Below are 16,612 nucleotides of genomic sequence, written 5' to 3'. Positions count from 1 at the left end.
CTTCTCAATGTCCTGTCCTGTTGGAGACAGGAAACAAAGAGCCAAAAAGAACGTGACTACCTGTGCGTAAACTCTGATACGGTTAGCTAAAACTTTATTGTGAACAAACAATATGTCCTAAATTCCTGGGACAAGATAATGTGTGTCCCAGGAAATTGGCCATTTCCGCCAGGAACTAGATAACGAGTATGCCCCAGGATGTCAGCCACACCTGTGGTCTGACATTCTTCTCTTTACATTGCAACCCCCCACCCAGAAAACGCAGGCAGTCAAACCATATATAACTAAGATCCTTTTCTTTCAATAAATGAGACTCTTTTCCACCGCAATGTAGTCTCCCTCCTCCTTCTCGCCCGTTTCTCTTACAGGTCTTGTCCTCCTCGACACCCCACAAATGATGAGGTCCTGCTGGTTAGGACACTGTCCTGCTTGGCTCTATCACTTTCTCTTAGACATTTGGGGTAAAAGATGGCAGCTACTAGGAAGGAAGGAAAGATTTATCAAGTAGCCATTAGATCCCAGGCCCTGTGCTAAGTGCTTAATAAATATTTCATTTGATCTCTACAAGAATTCTGGGAGGTAGGGGGGTGCCATGACTTTCCCCATATGGTAGATGAAAAAACCAATAGGTTAGTCCAGAATCATCCAGCTAGGAAGGGTCAGAGGCCAGATTTGACACAGGTCCTCCTGGCTCTGGGCCCAGCTCTTTGTCCAAGAAGCCACCTAATTGTCTCTAGGCTAGCAGCTGCCCATAAGGCAACTTTGCTCAACAGGCAAGAAGCTCTTTATATTGACAAAGCGGGCAGGCTGAAATTCTCTTCCTTCAGGAACTAAAGCAAACTAGTCCTTTCCTTTTTCCTTGCCATTTTGTCCTTGAGTATAAGGCAAAGGATGCTGGGAGGGTTTCTTTATTAACTAGGTGGGTTACAAGTATTGAAGAAAGGAAGCATGGAATGGGGAGCCCAAACCAAGTTGTCCCCTTGGGGAAAATGAAGAATTAAGTTCCAAGAGGCTCTGACCACAGGAAATGAAGGTGGCTGAACTATTCATTATCTGAGTAGTGACAGTCCTTACTGGAAGTTGTGAAAGGGCCAAATGGGACTTGATATCAGGAAAAACTTCCTGCCAACTGGAGCTGTCCAGAAGAGGTGTGTGCAGCCTGCAGAGTTGGAGCCTCTCTGGCCCTGGAGGTTTGCATTCAGGAGCCATATGGCCTCTTGCCAGAGATGTCATTAAAGAGACTCCTGCTCAGGAAGGAGTTGGTTTGGTTTGCCTCAGAAAGTTCAGTAATGTAATAGGGTGAACTGTTAAATTAGCCTAATCTGTGATTAGTGTAGTCCTATATTCGAGAATATAAAGGTAAGTGCCCCCATCTCCTACTGGCTGATGTGCTTGTTGCATCTCCTCCCTTATCTATGCTGGGTGGGTCATGGTGATAAAGCATTGTGTCTGAAGCCAGGAAGATCTGAGTTGAAATCCACTTAAGGGACACTTAATAGTTGCGTTGCTGGGCAAGTCACTGATTTTTTCTCAACCCTAGTTTCTTCAACTATAAAATAAGTATAATAACAGCACCTACATCCCAGGTCAAATGTGATAATATGGGTAAAATATGAAGCACAGAGCCTGACATAATAGGTGCTAAATACTCATTCCCTTCTCTTTTTCTATTTTAATTGATCCTCCTATGGCATAGTCTTCAATGTTCTCTACCCAGATACCCTGTCCTGAACATTTGTCATCTTGTTAGTGTCATATTTTTCTCTGTGCCCCTCAACTTTGTGCACTCAGGAGAACTGCCCCATTTGCCTCACCTTTGTTACAGTTCTGCTCTGAGGTCCCACCTGCCTCTCAGAAGCTGTAATTCTCTCCTTTCCAATTTGGCAATTCTATGATCTTAGTACATGGCTTGGCAGGAACTCCAATAAACTACAGTCACTACTTAACACAGTCCATCCCCTGATACATCACAAGATGTCCATGGAAGGGAAGCCTGTTTCTTGGATGCCTCATTCTGGGCCTCATACCTTGCCTAGTCTTCTCTGATCAGAAGAATAACTTATCTAAATTAAGCAAAGAGCTGTATTTGAAAGCTTTGTGCAAGCAAACAGTGAAAATGTTCTTTTAAGTTTCCTGGGTGCTGAAGTGTTTGGGAGGAACACTGGCTGGGCTAGGGTGGGGCTGAGAACAAGTGCCCCATGCAAGGCAGGGCTATGAGTAATCAGTAATCACTGTCTCTCTTCCCTCCTGTGAACTCAAAGCACTGTCCTGAAAGTGGGGGCAGAGATTGAAAGACTTCTCACTGAAAGGCAGGGATTCATCTCCATCATTATTACCTGTTACTCCATTTAAAAAATTCAGCCTCAATGGTAATGAGATCCCCCTCTTCATCCACACAATAATTAATTTTTTTTTACATACTAAGATTTATTTTTCAAACATTTATTTACTCTCTATTAAATACACAGTGAAATTCCATTGTCAGGGACTCAAAAGATCAATAGGACATAGCATCTGCTCTCATTTAATTTATACTCTAACAGGAGAAGTAAAGACAGCTAGATGGTACCATAGTGCACAGAGGTCCAGCCTAGAATCTAAACTCATCTTCATGAGTTCAAATCTGGTCACAGACACTTACTAGCTGTGAAACCCTGGGCAAGTGCCTTAACTTTGCCTCAGTTTCCTCATCTGTAAAATGAGTTGAAAAAGGAAATGGCAAACCATTCCAATATTTCTACCAAGAAAACTCCAAGTGGGGTCACAAAGAATCAGACACACACACACAAAAATTAAATAACAATAACAACAATGGGAAAGGACAGTTGCACAAATTATTAGGATGCAATCCCTTGTGAGTTAAGGAGAAAGGCAAGGCTCAGGTAAAATACTATGAGAAATAAAAAGAAAGGGAAATCTCTTCCAATTGGACATATAATGAAAGGCTTAGAAAGTGGAAATTTAATGGATGATGATGGAAATGGGAAAGGGAGTTAATTTGGAGGCATGAGGGTAGTTTGAACAAAGTCCCAGAGAAGAAGAAAGGAAAGATGAAAAAAGGAGATTGATAATCATTCAGTTTGACTGAAATATCAAGTGTTTGAAGGGAAATCATGTGGGCAAGTAAAATGGAGCCTTTGGATTGAATTGGTCATTTTTGAGAATAATGGAAAATTTGTCTTGGGGGAGAGCAGAATCACTTCTGCTATCACAAATAAACTTCTCAGAGTGAAAACTAATGTCAAGAGATTGTTCTATTCATCACTAATCTAAGACTCTTAGGGTTCAGAGCTAGAAAGAACCTTATTAATCAACAGCATAATTCTCTAATCTTATAGCTAGAAAATTGGGGCCCATAAAAGTTAAATGACTTGCTCTAAGTCACTTATAGAATGGGAGGATTTAGAGACAGAAGAGATCTAAAAAAGTATATTTTTGGGGGCAGCTAGCCTGAATAGAGTTGCAGCCCTGAAGTCAGGAGGACCTGAATTCAAATCTGGACCCAGACATTTAACACTTCTTAGCTGTGTGACCCTGGTCAAGTCACTTAACCCCAATTGTCTCAAGAAAAAAAGTGTATTGTTGAGTCCAACTCCATTTTTCAATAGAGAAGGAAACTGAAACAGAGAGAATGGGACTCCTCCTAGATCATACAAGCAGCAAGAGGCATTTGTTCATTTAAAGCAAGTTGTTTTAAAAAAAATTAAGAATTTTAATAAACTGATATAGAGTGAAGCAAATGAAGCTAGGAGAATCATTTATACTATAACAGAAACTCTGTAAAAATGAAGAATTTAGAAGACTAAAGAACTCTGATTAATACACAAGACTCAAACACGATTCCAGAGAACCAGTGATGAACCATCATCACTGAATTGGACTCATATTTTTGAAGAAGGCTGATGTGAGAATTTGTTTTTTTGTTTTTTTTAGTTATTCATATTTATTCCAAGGTTTTTTCTTTTCTTCATTTGGGAGAAGAAATGGAATGAAAGAGAAAAAAAAATTTTTTTTGACAATTGGATGGAAGAATGTACTTTGCAAAAAATAAGAAATATAAATAATATTTATTAACAAAATTGACCAAACTCAGGAAATTTGGCCTTTCCTTCCTCAAGGTAGAAGGCTATCTCTGTAGTCTTGGATTTCTGGAGCAAAGGAAAGCACAGAGGGAGACATGATTTAGGTGTCTTCTATGTTCCTGACAACTCTGTCTGGTAACTATCCTGCCACATTACCGCATGAAACTTTGGACAGTTTATAAAAGAATTCCAGTGAATTTGTATTTGCTGACCCTTCCCTTGTTATTCTGTGGTGTCTTCAGGAGCTAACAGAGACATCAATCCTGTGAGAGAAAAAGAATAATTTTCCAGATTATACAAAGAAGAACCAGTATCACAGTGCTTCCCCACTTCATTCAAGGAAGCTTCAGTTTCTCTCCCTGTAATCTTCAGCTACTTCAGCTGGGTGGGCACTGAGGATCATTAAAGGAATTCCAAGCCAACTAGACTTTTTACGTATCCTAACTACGTTCTACATTTTATTCAGTCCAGTCTCCCAGAATCAGCTCCCACTATCTCTGCCTATCAATGACCTACCTATTCTTCAAGCTCAAGTCCAGATACCAACTTTTCCAGAAAATCTTCACTTCTATCCTCAGCCAAAAACATTCTCTCTTTCCTCTAACCTCTCATATTTTCTGCTAATGCTCCAGCCCACAATAGTACTCTTCTTTGGATTATATTTATATTCAAAAGTATAAATTCCTGAATGGTTGTTACCATGTTTTGTTCAATTTTGTGCAAATACATAAATAGATCTATGATCTCATTAATTCTGAAATTCCCTCAAATGATGCAGATTTGCAGCCCATCCATGCCTGCCCATCCCAGGTTCATGTTTTCTCAAAAGTTCACAACAACTAACTTGCTGAATGCCTTCCTCACTTTCTTCTAGGGCCCATTCATAAATGATATATGGAGTCCCAGTGTGTGCATATTGAAATCTGGGTAGTAGGCTTCATCCATTTAGTCTTCTTTGAGTAATATTAGATCTTCTAATCTTCTTTGAGTAATATTAGATCTTCATTGAGTAATATTAGATCTCTTCTAGGATGCAGAGATGAATTCATTCATTATGATGTAAATTATCCATAAATAGGAGTATCAAAGGGATCTTACCATCCATAAAGAATCCTTCCTTGACCTAGACTCTGTGCTTGACCTCCTTCATCATAGTAATAAATAATGCCTTTAGTCACTCTACACCTATCAGTTTCATCCGATATTTATTATCAGAGTCATTGTACAGGGTTATTTCATTGTTATATCTTCCAAAGAATGATCTTGATACACAAAAGGATATATCTTGCTCTAAAAAAGCCTATAAGGTGAATCTTCTGAATCAAATGATTTTTCATAATCAACAACAACAAGCACAATGGGATCTTATGTTCTTGAAATTCTTTATTATTAGTCACAAAATAGTAAATATTTAATCCATTGTTGAATAGGGCCTGTGAAAGCCAGCTTGTTCTCTTCCAAAAATTTTCATAGAGAATGTCTTGGTTTGTGTATGGATGACCTTCATATAGATTTGATATCTATGGTTGAGTAGGCATCTGGTTTAGTGATTATTGATGTTCTCCTAATAATCTTTGAAAGGCATTAAAAATGTTTTGTTGTTGTTGCTGAGTTGTTTTAGTCACATCTGACTCTTTGTGACCTCATTTTGAGTATCCTTGGCAAAGATATTGAATTGATTCATCCTTTCCTTTTCTAGCTCATTTTACAGATGAGGAAACTGAGGCAAACAGGGTTAAGTAACTGCCCAGGATCACACAGCTAGTAAGTGTCTGAAGCCAGATTTGAATTCAGGAGGATGATTCTTTCTGACTTTAGGTCTGCTACTCTAACCACTGCACAACCTACTTGCCTTTATTAATGAGGTTACATATTTTATTTCCAGATCTTTGATATCTTCCCTTTCTTCAGATGCCTTTTTAAAAAAATAACAATTTATTTTAATAAATAATAAATGTATTCCTTAAAATTTTTAATGAGTAAATATATCCCCTTATTTTTATTAAAAATATAAATAAAAATAATAAAATACAAAAAATATTTAAAAAAACAATAAACATTTTTCTACTTTATTGGACCCCTTTTTGTGACTATTAGTAGCTCAATACCCTCACAATTATATGACCTCTAGCAGGATACTCTCATATACTTCTATTTCCTCATCTTTGTACTTTTTAGGGTCATTTTTACCTCTATAAGCACCTGAATGATCATAACATAGAATCCAAATGTGGCACACACTGTCATGTTGGAGAAAAGTTTGCTGAAATTATTTTTAAAAATCTTTTTCATGTGTGTATATGTGTGTGTTTGCACATGTGTGTGTGCTCATTCAACCCAACACACTTTTGTTAAAGTGTCTGCTATGTTTAAAGCATTGTAATGACCTTGAAAATATAAAGATGACAAACAATGCAATCCTTGACCTCAAGGAGACATCATAGGAACACAGAAAATTATAGTACAGGAGAGAATGTGATAATGACAAAGGAGGGATCAAGGCAAAGCAAGATAAGAAATTTGAAGAAGGAAAGATCATTTCAGTTGGAAGGATTTTCATTGGCTCTTTATGGGAAAAATGGTCCCTGAGTTGGATATGGAACAAAGAGAAAGATCTGAATACATGGAAATATGGAAGGAGCTCATTGTAGATAAATATGGATTGTAAAAATGCAAAGGGACAAGAGAAAGCAGAATAAGACTGGTCAAATCTGTCAAATTTGGCAGAAATTTAGAATTTAAGAGAAGAGGAAGAGCAAGACATGGGCCTAAGTAGATCCACGATCTCATAAGTGAGGGTTCTCCTTCTAATGAGAGAGATGTCAACTCATTCATGCTGGACATTCATGGGGTTGAATATTCATAGCCTCTCATATAGAATTATACAGCTAGAGTTGAAAGGAGCTTCAGATTGCAGTGAGACTAACCCTATCATTTTACAAGTGAGGCTCAGGACTTGCCTAAGGTTTTCCAGGAAATTAAACATCAATTTACTTAATTTGCTTAATAGGATATGAACTTTCTTCTAATTCTCTTGACATCTCTTGATAACAATGAAGCACATGGGCTGGGCATCAGTTTCTCTCTCTCTTTCATACATCACTGGCCTATTTTTTTTCCCTGGTCATATGTTTCTGATAACATCCTTTACAATAAAGGATTCTACACAATCAAATTATGAAAATGATTAAACCCTATCCTTGTATCCCTAACAGTACTTAACACAGCATCCTCATATAATGAATATTCAATATATACTTTTTGAATGAATAAATGAATGAATGTCTTGAATGAGTGAACGAATGATAAGCAGAGATCTTTGCCTACTGAATTTTTATTCATTCCCTAAAACCTAAATCATATACCATATCTTATATGCTATAGTTAGTCTTTCCCAAATCCCCTGACAGTAAAGCTCTTCCCTTTCTGAACTAAAATAGAATTTGGTCTTCTGTCTGTCTGTTGGGCTTATGTGATATTTTTACTGGAATTAGTTTTGTTTATACATCTATCAGACTGTAAGTTCCATGAGGGTAGGGACTGTGTCTTACTTTAATTTTGTATCTTTCCTTTTCAGAATAAAACCGTAATTAATTAATAAATATTTATTGAGTGAATAAATGAATAGGACTTTTATTGTTCAGTCAGTTTTTACTCGTGTCTGACTCTTCATGCTTCCATTTGGGGTTTTATTGGCAAAAATACTATAGTGGTTTGTCCTTTCCTTCTCATTTTACAAATGAGGAAACTAAAGCAAACAGGATTACATGACTTACTCAGAGTCACATAGTTAGTACAAATTTGAAGCTGGACTTGAACTCATGAAGATGAGTCTTCCTGGCCCAATCTAGCTGTTGTGTAAGGCTTAGGAAAGAATGTATAAACCATAAAGTTTAGGAAACAATGTTTAATGGATGAATAAATTAACATTAGGGCTCAGAATTCCTTGTTGAATGAATAAATAAACAGATTTATTAATAGGGCTCAGTAAATATTTGTGGACTTTGATATTTGGTCTGTTATAACTATTATAGGTCCCTACTCGGGTATAAACCCATAGGGCAAAGACAACATTGCTAGCTATCTTTATCTCCTCAGTCATCATCTTCATTCCTCTGTCATTGTGCTTCTTTCTGTTTTATACAGATTTTAACACAGTGGTTCTCAAACTTTTGTTTTCAGTATCTTTATCCTATTAAAAATTATTGAGGATCTCTCCAAAACATTTTTGTTTATCTGGATTATATTTATAGCTATTTACCATATTGGAAATAAAAACTATTTTTGAATTTGTACACCTTCTAAAAGGATTTCAGAGATCCCCAGGATTCTCTAGATCATACTTTGAGAATCACTGTTTAACACTATGTCCCCTTTTAAATTCCTTCATCTCCTCCTCCTCTACTCTCCTGCTTCCCCCTCCTACTCCCTTTAACTTCTTTTTATGTGCTGTTTTCTTACTTTAGCATATAAGCTCCTTAAAGCTTTATGCTTATATTAGTATCCCTAACACTAACACAGAGCCAGTGCATAAGTGCTTAATAAAAGCTTGTTGCCTGCCAACTTTTGGAACCCTTACCTCTGTGGTACTCCTTCCTGGCCACATACTCCTATGAGGTGAATTCTTTTCCTTCCCCAGACCAGCCCCAAGAGCGTGAGAAATCCCTTACCATTTTGGAAGTGGATGGCACTGAGGGTAATGAGATTCCTGAAGTTTGAGAAGTGGTGTTAGATTTCGCTTTCCTTGTGAAACATTTTTTATATTCTTCTCGTACCTGGAGATTGAGAAACAATTATACATTATATACATTTCTGGGTTTCAGCTGCTTTCATGAAGTGAAGGCTGCGTGGAAAAGGAAGTGGTAGCTATGGCTTTTACCTGGCGATTGAGGACACAGTGGATGATGAAAATGAAGGTTCCTTGTAGGCTATTGATGATGGTAAATAAGTAAGCCATGGTTCTTGCTATGGGACCATTCTGAAAAATTCCCAGAATCCAGGAGCATCCCAGGATGAAGAGTTGAGCAAAAGCTTTCAATGTCAGTAACCTGTGGTGAGAAGATTGGGAAATGGAATCATTCCCCTAAATGTCTTAGAGACATGTTAAATTTAGAAAGTGTTGAACTAGAATATCTTTTAGCACTTTTAGTCTTTCAAAAGTATAGAAAGATAAGAACTTAACACATCTTATCTTTTAGTCAGGATCAAAGTAATTTCCCTGAATGCACAGGTCTGTCATGTTACACTCCCCCTCCTTAATAAGCTTCAGCGTCTCCCTATCACATCTTGGATCAAATTCAAAATTCTCTGTTTGGTATTTCAAAGTCCTTCATAACCTGGCTTTCAGTCTTTTTACACTTTATGCACCATGATATACTGTTCAATCCATGGACAGTAGCCTTCTATTAAGAAGATACTGTCTCTCAGTTTCAGGCATTTTCCCTGGTTGTCCCCATGCCTGGAATGCTCTCATTCCTTATCTCTGCTTTATGGCTTCCCTGGATTCCTTCAAACCTCAACCAAATTCTACTCTTCTACAGGAAGCCTTTCCTAACTCCTCTTTTTTTATTATAGCTTTTTATTTACAAGACATATGCATGGGTAAATTTTCAGCATTGACAATTGCAAGACCTTTTGTTCCAACTTTTCCCTTCCTTCCCCCCACCCCTTCCCCCAGATGGCAGGTTGATCAATACATGTCCTAACTCCTCTTAATTCTAGTGCCTTTTTTCCTATTCATCCTGGCTATAGTTTTGTTTGTTTGCATGTTGTCTCCCTCATTAGAGCAAAAGCTCCTACAGGCCCAGGGCTGTCTCATCACTTTTTGTATCTCCAGAACTTAGTATAGACTCAAATGTTGTAGATACTTAATAAACATTGAGTGACTTATTTGTTTGATGTCTTCTCCATTAGAGTGAGGACTCCTAGGGTAGGAGCATCTCTAGAATTTAGCACAGTACCTGGCAAATAGAAGATGCTTAGTAAATATTTATTGACTATTGAATATCAGGAATAATCTGACTGTAATGTGAAATAGCAGATTTCAAAGGGTTTAAGGAGAGAATGGGTAGAGGCTTGTAATTTAAAGTTCTATAATAAAAATCCGAGGAAGCTAGAGAAAAAGTTCTAGTGGAAAAAATTCCACTGAGGGGAATAAAGAGTAACTGCCTAAAGAAATTGGTGAGATTGCCCAGGGAACTAAAACCAGTTAAAATTTCAAAAACATATTTGTGAATGATTAAATTAAGGGCAGGTCATTAAGTTGAAAACACAAGAGAACTATAGATGTCTAAGAACAGTGTCAGGAGTCCTGAAGTTTAGAATGAGATGATGATGGTAAAAAATAATAAAGGCAATCAAAAGGAGATTGTGTGTGTGTGTGTGTATGTGTGTGTGTGTGTGTGTGTGTGTGTATGCTGTAGAAGGTTGAAGAAGGATTAGAATTACATATGGTTAAATGGTCAAAGGATATGAACAGACAATTTTCAGATGATGAAATTGAAACTATTACCACTCACATGAAAGAGTGTTCCAAATCACTATTGATCAGAGAAATGCAAATTAAGACAACTCTGAGATACCACTACACACCTGTCAGATTGGCTAAGATGACAGGAAAAAATAATGATGAATGTTGGAGGGGATGCGGGAAAACGGGGACACTGATGCATTGTTGGTGGAGTTGTGAACGAATCCAACCATTCTGGAGAGCAATCTGGAATTATGCCCAAAAAGTTATCAAACTGTGCATACCCTTTGATCCAGCAGTGTTTCTATTGGGCTTATACCCCAAAGAGATACTAAAAAAAAGGAAAGGGACCTGTATGTGCCAAAATGTTGGTAGCAAGCCTGTTTGTAGTGGCTAGAAACTGGAAAATGAATGGATGCCCATCAATTGGAGAATGGCTGGGTAAATTGTGGTATATGAATGTTATGGAATATTATTGTTTTGTAAGAAATGACCAGCAGGATGAATATAGAGAGGCTTGGAGAGACCTACATGGACTGATGCTAAGTGAGATGAGCAGAACCAGGAGATCATTATACACTTCGACAACGATATTGTATGAGGATGTATTCTGATGGAAGTGGATTTTTATGACAAAGAGACCTAACTGAGTTCCAATGGATAAATGTTGGACAGAAACAGCTACACCCAAAGAAGGAACAATGGGAAACGAATGTGAACTATTTGCATTTTTGATTTTCTTCCCGAGTTATTTTTACCTTCTGAATCCAATTCTCCCTGTGCAACAGGAGAACTGTTTGGTTCTGCAAATATGTATTATATCTAGGATATACTGCAACATATTTAACATATATAGGACTGCTTGCCATCGTGGGGGGGGGGGTGGAGGGAGGGAGAGGAAAAAACGAAACATAAGCGAGTGCAAGGGATAATGTTGTAAAAAATTACCCTGGCATGGATTCTGTCAATACAAAGTTATTATTAAATAAAATAAAATTTAAAAAAAATACATACGGTTCAGAATAGAGAGGAATATAGTATTTGACAACAGAAGACAATGTAAAAAATAGCAGAAAAAATCCCCAAAAGGTTAGGGATCTTCTGTGAGGTGACAGATAAACAAACAGACACAGATAGAGATTTTACAGTTATAGGGCATTTTCTGGCATGGGGGCTTGGAGCAAACAAAAGGGAATTATTATTCCAATTCTATAATTTCCAATAGCAGAAAGAGGAATTTATTCCTGAATCTTTATAATTAAAGGAATCAACAGTTTGGGCAGAGAGGGCTGTGATAATGTAGGGCAATGAAAGAGGTGGGGCTTTGTTATTCCCCTTTATATTGGCTGTGGTTTTTCCCCTCCTATAATCAGTGATCCTGGGCAAATCACTTAACATAATGCAGTTTGCCTCAGTTTTCTCATTTATAAAATGATCTGGAGAAGGAAAGAGTAAGCCCCTCTAGTATCTTTGAAGAAAAAGTATCTTTCTTAATAAAGATAAACCCAAATGGAGTTTCAAAGAATCAGACATGACTGAAAAACAACTCAACAACAGCAAGGGGAGATAGGATAGGAGAGCAGTATCTTTCTTAATAAAGATAAACCCAAATAGAGTTACAAAGAATCAGACATGACTGAAAGAGAACTCAACAACAGTAAGATAGGATAGGAGATCACAACAGGCTAGAACACTGAAGTTTTTACATGGTAAGGTATCTTTCTTAATAAAGATAAACCCAAATAGAGTTACAAAGAATCAGACATGACTGAAAGAGAACTCAACAACAGTAAGATAGGATAGGAGATCACAACAGGCTAGAACACTGAAGTTTTTACATGGTAAGGTAAAAATTAATGAGAATAAATGTAAAGTGGGCTGTGGTTTAAAAAATCAGCTTTCCAAGTAGATGATGGAGGGATATAACTGGAAGAAAGGAAAATATGAAGAGAGGAGCTAGCTTCTTTTTTCCTTTTATTGAGCAAATATTTATGCATCTAAATGTGTTGAAGCACAGTTGAATGTCAGAGGAACTAATACCAACAACTGATTTACATACATGTCAGGTTGATAGTTATGTTTAAGGAGTTCAGCTGACAGGATGCATCTGTTTTTGCACCAATATTCAGCATCAATTGAGGGAGAGGAGACTGTGTCAACCACACCATAGCCATAAAGCAAGTAAGAGTCATCTCCAACCACAAGCTAATAATTGCCACAGAAAGTCTCTGGGGCCAACTCAATGGGGCAGATTTGCTCCAAGTAGCACCCTTGCAGCCCTCCCCCAAAGAAATTAGCAGATGGTCCTTCTGTTCAGAGAAAAGAACAAAAGCTAAAAACACAGGCTAATAACTGGGGCAAAGGAAACACTGCAAAGTGATTTGGAAAACCAGAAAAGTGATCATTTTCTGATGTCTCATCAGACCCCAGTTTGTCTAACATGGCACAGTATAACATGTATAGCATAACATGACACAGCTGCTCCCTTCAGTTCTATCCTGCCACGAGAAATTAGACTCTGTCCCCGGGGGCAGATGAGCTGTTCTTGCCCAGAACCAGGCTGCCAGGACACTTCCTGGCCATTTCCAAACTATGCTGCCTGAATATGAGCATCATCTTCATCTCTGTCTCAAAGGAACTCAAGCTTTGTCTCTCACACTGGGTTTTGAGAGATTATCTTTCACTTTATCTAGCCTGGAAATGAGCCAGCATGTCACTTCTCAGCCATTTCCAAATCATATGACCATATGTTCGTGTTCCCTTCTGTCCTCTTTTCTAGTGCCTCTATTTTCTTTCTCTATTAAAACTGGACCTCTTTAAAGGAAGGAATTTTCTTGCTTAATTCAATTTATAGCTCCAGTGCCTGGCATATAATAAACACTGAATACATTCTCTTTCTCATGTTCATTCATCCTATAATGCTCTTCAAGATACCATCAAGATCTCAGGTCTCTACATTAACCTGTGACCCCAACTGTCTTTGGAATATGATGGAGAGAAGCTATTAAGAAAGCCTCAGTTCTAAGATGAACATTGAAGAATCTCAATCTGGGATTGTCCCATCCAGGCTCTCTGTGGCATCAGGAAGGGATCCATCCTGTCCAGCCCTCATTCCTGTAGTGTTTCCACCTTGATCAGAAGCATTTGGTCCACTGGGCCTTTAAACCCACCTGTTGTATTTGAGGGTTAAAACTTCTCCATTGACATTGGACAACTTCTTTCTCAGGATCCAAAGGGTCCATGACAGGAGGACTGAATTAATCTGCAAGAAAATCAGAAATTTTAGTAAAAAGAAAACCTATTAGTTCCAAGGCAGCCCATTGCACTTTGGGATAATTCTAATTTTTAAGATTTTTCCCCCTGCCACTTCCCCTCATTGCTCCCATTTCTATCCCTTGGAGCCAAGAAGAATAAATTTAAGTCTTCTTCCCTATGATTTCCCTTCAAATACTTAGAGAAAAGTTTCATATTTCCTTCAAATCCTTTAAAAAATAAATTTCTAAGCCAGCTATAATGATCAATAACTATAATCCTTGCCAGCTGGGGATGGTGAGACAGGCAGATTTCTTGAGCTCAGGAGCTGGGAGCTAAAGTAAGAGATGGACCTTGGGTAAGTGCAAGAGGTGTCCATTTTAAGTTTGGCATTAATATGATGAGGCTGTTGGGGATGGGGAAGGAAGCAAACCAGTTAAAGTCAGAAAATAGAGCAGGTTAAACATCCTGTGCCTATTAGAGAGGGGTTCATTTTGTACTTTCAATCTGGATGAGATAGAAGACCCAGTCTTAAAATTAAAATAATTAAATATATTTAAAGTAATCACTAAATTATTAAATTTAAGTAAATGTCTAGTTTAACACTTAAAATTGTTAAATATTTTTAAATTAAATTAAACATTTTAAGATTTAAAAAATTAAAAATAAATTCTAATCACATAATACAAGGAAAAAACAGAGGAGATAGCATCTTGGGACTCCTAGAACCATGCCATTAGATCAGCTGCCCATTTCCCTGCTTTGTAAGATTGATCCATTCAAGTCCAGACCCCAGTGATCTCCCAACCTTGTTGTGATGAAATGGAGCCCAGGCCTTGGGTTGAACTCCTTTCTCCTGACCCGCCTTCCCAATTTTCCTCAGGAAGACACTTCAACCAATGACTTACATACCATTATTACTGTGCAAACAGGTCCCACAAAACTCCAGATGAACCCGGTGTCTGTATGTAACCAGCAGCTTTGGAATGACAAAACAAAGTCAGCATTTATTACTCAGTCAGTGATAGGGTTGGGGCAGGAAATGGGGGTGAAACAATCCAGCCCCACCAAGCCCTAGCCCTCATGTAACAGCTGTATTTTGTAAGGAAACTATTGCTTCGGAGAAGTAGGATCTGGGCATGGTTTCATTGGATGTTACAGATGTAAAATTTTCTAGAACCCCGAGTACAGAATGTCATAGATGGAAGGGTCACAGGAATAGAGTATGTCAAGGCTGGAAGGGTTCTTTCCACAGAGAATTTTAAAAGTGGAAAAGAACTTAGATCTGAAATTCTTAACCTTGTGTATGTGTGTGAAGAAACTTACACACTTCTCAAAATAATGTCTTTAAATATGGAAAATAAAATGCATAGCATCAAAAGGAAACTAATTACACTAAAATATATTTATAAAATATATAATATATATTCATATATAAATAAAAAATGTATTTATAAAGTATACATAATATATCTGAAGGCCCCAGATTAAAACCTTTTGGCAAAGGCGAAAGGGACCTTATAACCCAGGATATTAACCCTAGGAAGTCTTCCGGATGCAGAACACAAAATGTTAGAATAAAAAAAAAAAATCTCAGGGGCAGCTAGGTGGTGTAGTGGATAGAGCACCAGCCCTGCAGTCAGGAGGACCTGAGTTCAAATTCGACCTCAGACACTTAACACTTCCTAGCTGTGTGATCCTGGGCAAGCCATTTAACCCCAATTGCCTCAGAAAAAAAAAAAAAAATCCCCCAAATTTCAGAAGCAGAGTTAAGGAGGATCTCAGAATGCATCCAGTTCAAGACAGACTTGAGTAAGATTTCCATCTCTAACATGCTTGACAAGGACTTATTTAAGCCCTCTGATAAAGACTTACTGAAAGAGAAAGCTGGTCCTCCTTTAGGGCTGGCTCTCATTGATACCACTCTTCTATAGCTTAGTCTTATCCTACAACATTCCCCCTCCTTCATTCCTAGTTCTGCTCCTTAGGGCCAAGAAGAACTTAGCTAGTCCTTCTCTCATACATCAACCCTTCACGTTGTCTCCCATAAAATCCTATCCTGTTATAGGCTAAATGTCCCTCAAGTACTCCAAGAAATAACTGTTAGAACTAGAAGGGAACTCAAAATATAGAAAATTAGACCTGGGAGGAACCTCAGGACATGGAATGTCAGAGCTGAGAGGAGATGTTAAAACATAAAATATGGCATATCAGAGCTTAGTTATAAGCTAGTTCAACCATAAGAATTAAGGAGGAACCAGTGCCCTGGGAGAGGAAGGATTGTTTATGGTTCAAAGGAAGAGAAAGCAATGGAGACAGATTTGGACCTTGGAATTCTGACTCCCCACTCCAGCCCAATAAACTTCCCTTCCCCATACTCACTGGTTATGCATCCCATAGCCTTCCCACTGGCTTCCTGTGGCCACCTCCACTATCAGTGCTGGGAGACCGTAGCTAAAGGCACAGAGGTAGAGTACTTTGATATTGTGGGAGCCAAAGAAATTCACAAGTTTGAGGTTTCTGGCCATCAGAAAGAGCATCACGGCCTCCACCAACATCCAGGCAAAGCAGGCCAGGAAAAGATATTGTAGCAGACCAGCAGTGACTGCACACACCATCTGCAAAGAAAGGAGATCCTTCATACTCCCCTCGAAGAACCATGGAAGGGGCCATGGTAGAATGTGCCCAGCCAAATAAACCAGTAACCCTGAGGACAAAGTACCTCCACTGGCCAGAGAGCTGGGAAAAACATGTTGCAGGTTTGGCCTGGGTCAGAAGGATGGTAGGTCTCCCAAGACGCCCCTTAGCC

The 16,612-nt window shown here is 38.2% G+C and overlaps 1 protein-coding gene across 1 annotated transcript in view; it reads right to left on the bottom strand.

Moving 5' to 3' along the window:
- Nucleotides 1-3,912: 3,912 nt before the first annotated feature.
- The window catches only part of LOC127544857 (adhesion G protein-coupled receptor E1-like), a 57,926-nt gene continuing 45,226 nt past the window's right edge, over nt 3,913-16,612 (bottom strand). The window contains exons 19-24 of the mRNA XM_051971725.1: nt 16,186-16,421; nt 14,716-14,782; nt 13,722-13,813; nt 8,962-9,130; nt 8,753-8,857; nt 3,913-4,345 (exon numbers count right to left, since the gene is read on the bottom strand). Of these exons, the coding sequence (XP_051827685.1) occupies nt 4,340-4,345; nt 8,753-8,857; nt 8,962-9,130; nt 13,722-13,813; nt 14,716-14,782; nt 16,186-16,421 (675 nt within the window). The 3' untranslated portion in view covers nt 3,913-4,339. The remainder of the gene's footprint in view (nt 4,346-8,752; nt 8,858-8,961; nt 9,131-13,721; nt 13,814-14,715; nt 14,783-16,185; nt 16,422-16,612) is intronic.

Source organism: Antechinus flavipes, chromosome 1 (assembly GCF_016432865.1).
Source record: "Antechinus flavipes isolate AdamAnt ecotype Samford, QLD, Australia chromosome 1, AdamAnt_v2, whole genome shotgun sequence".
Lineage (NCBI taxonomy): Eukaryota > Metazoa > Chordata > Mammalia > Dasyuromorphia > Dasyuridae > Antechinus > Antechinus flavipes.
Note: the sequence above shows the minus strand (reverse complement) of the source record. Positions and strands in the feature narration are given on the sequence as shown.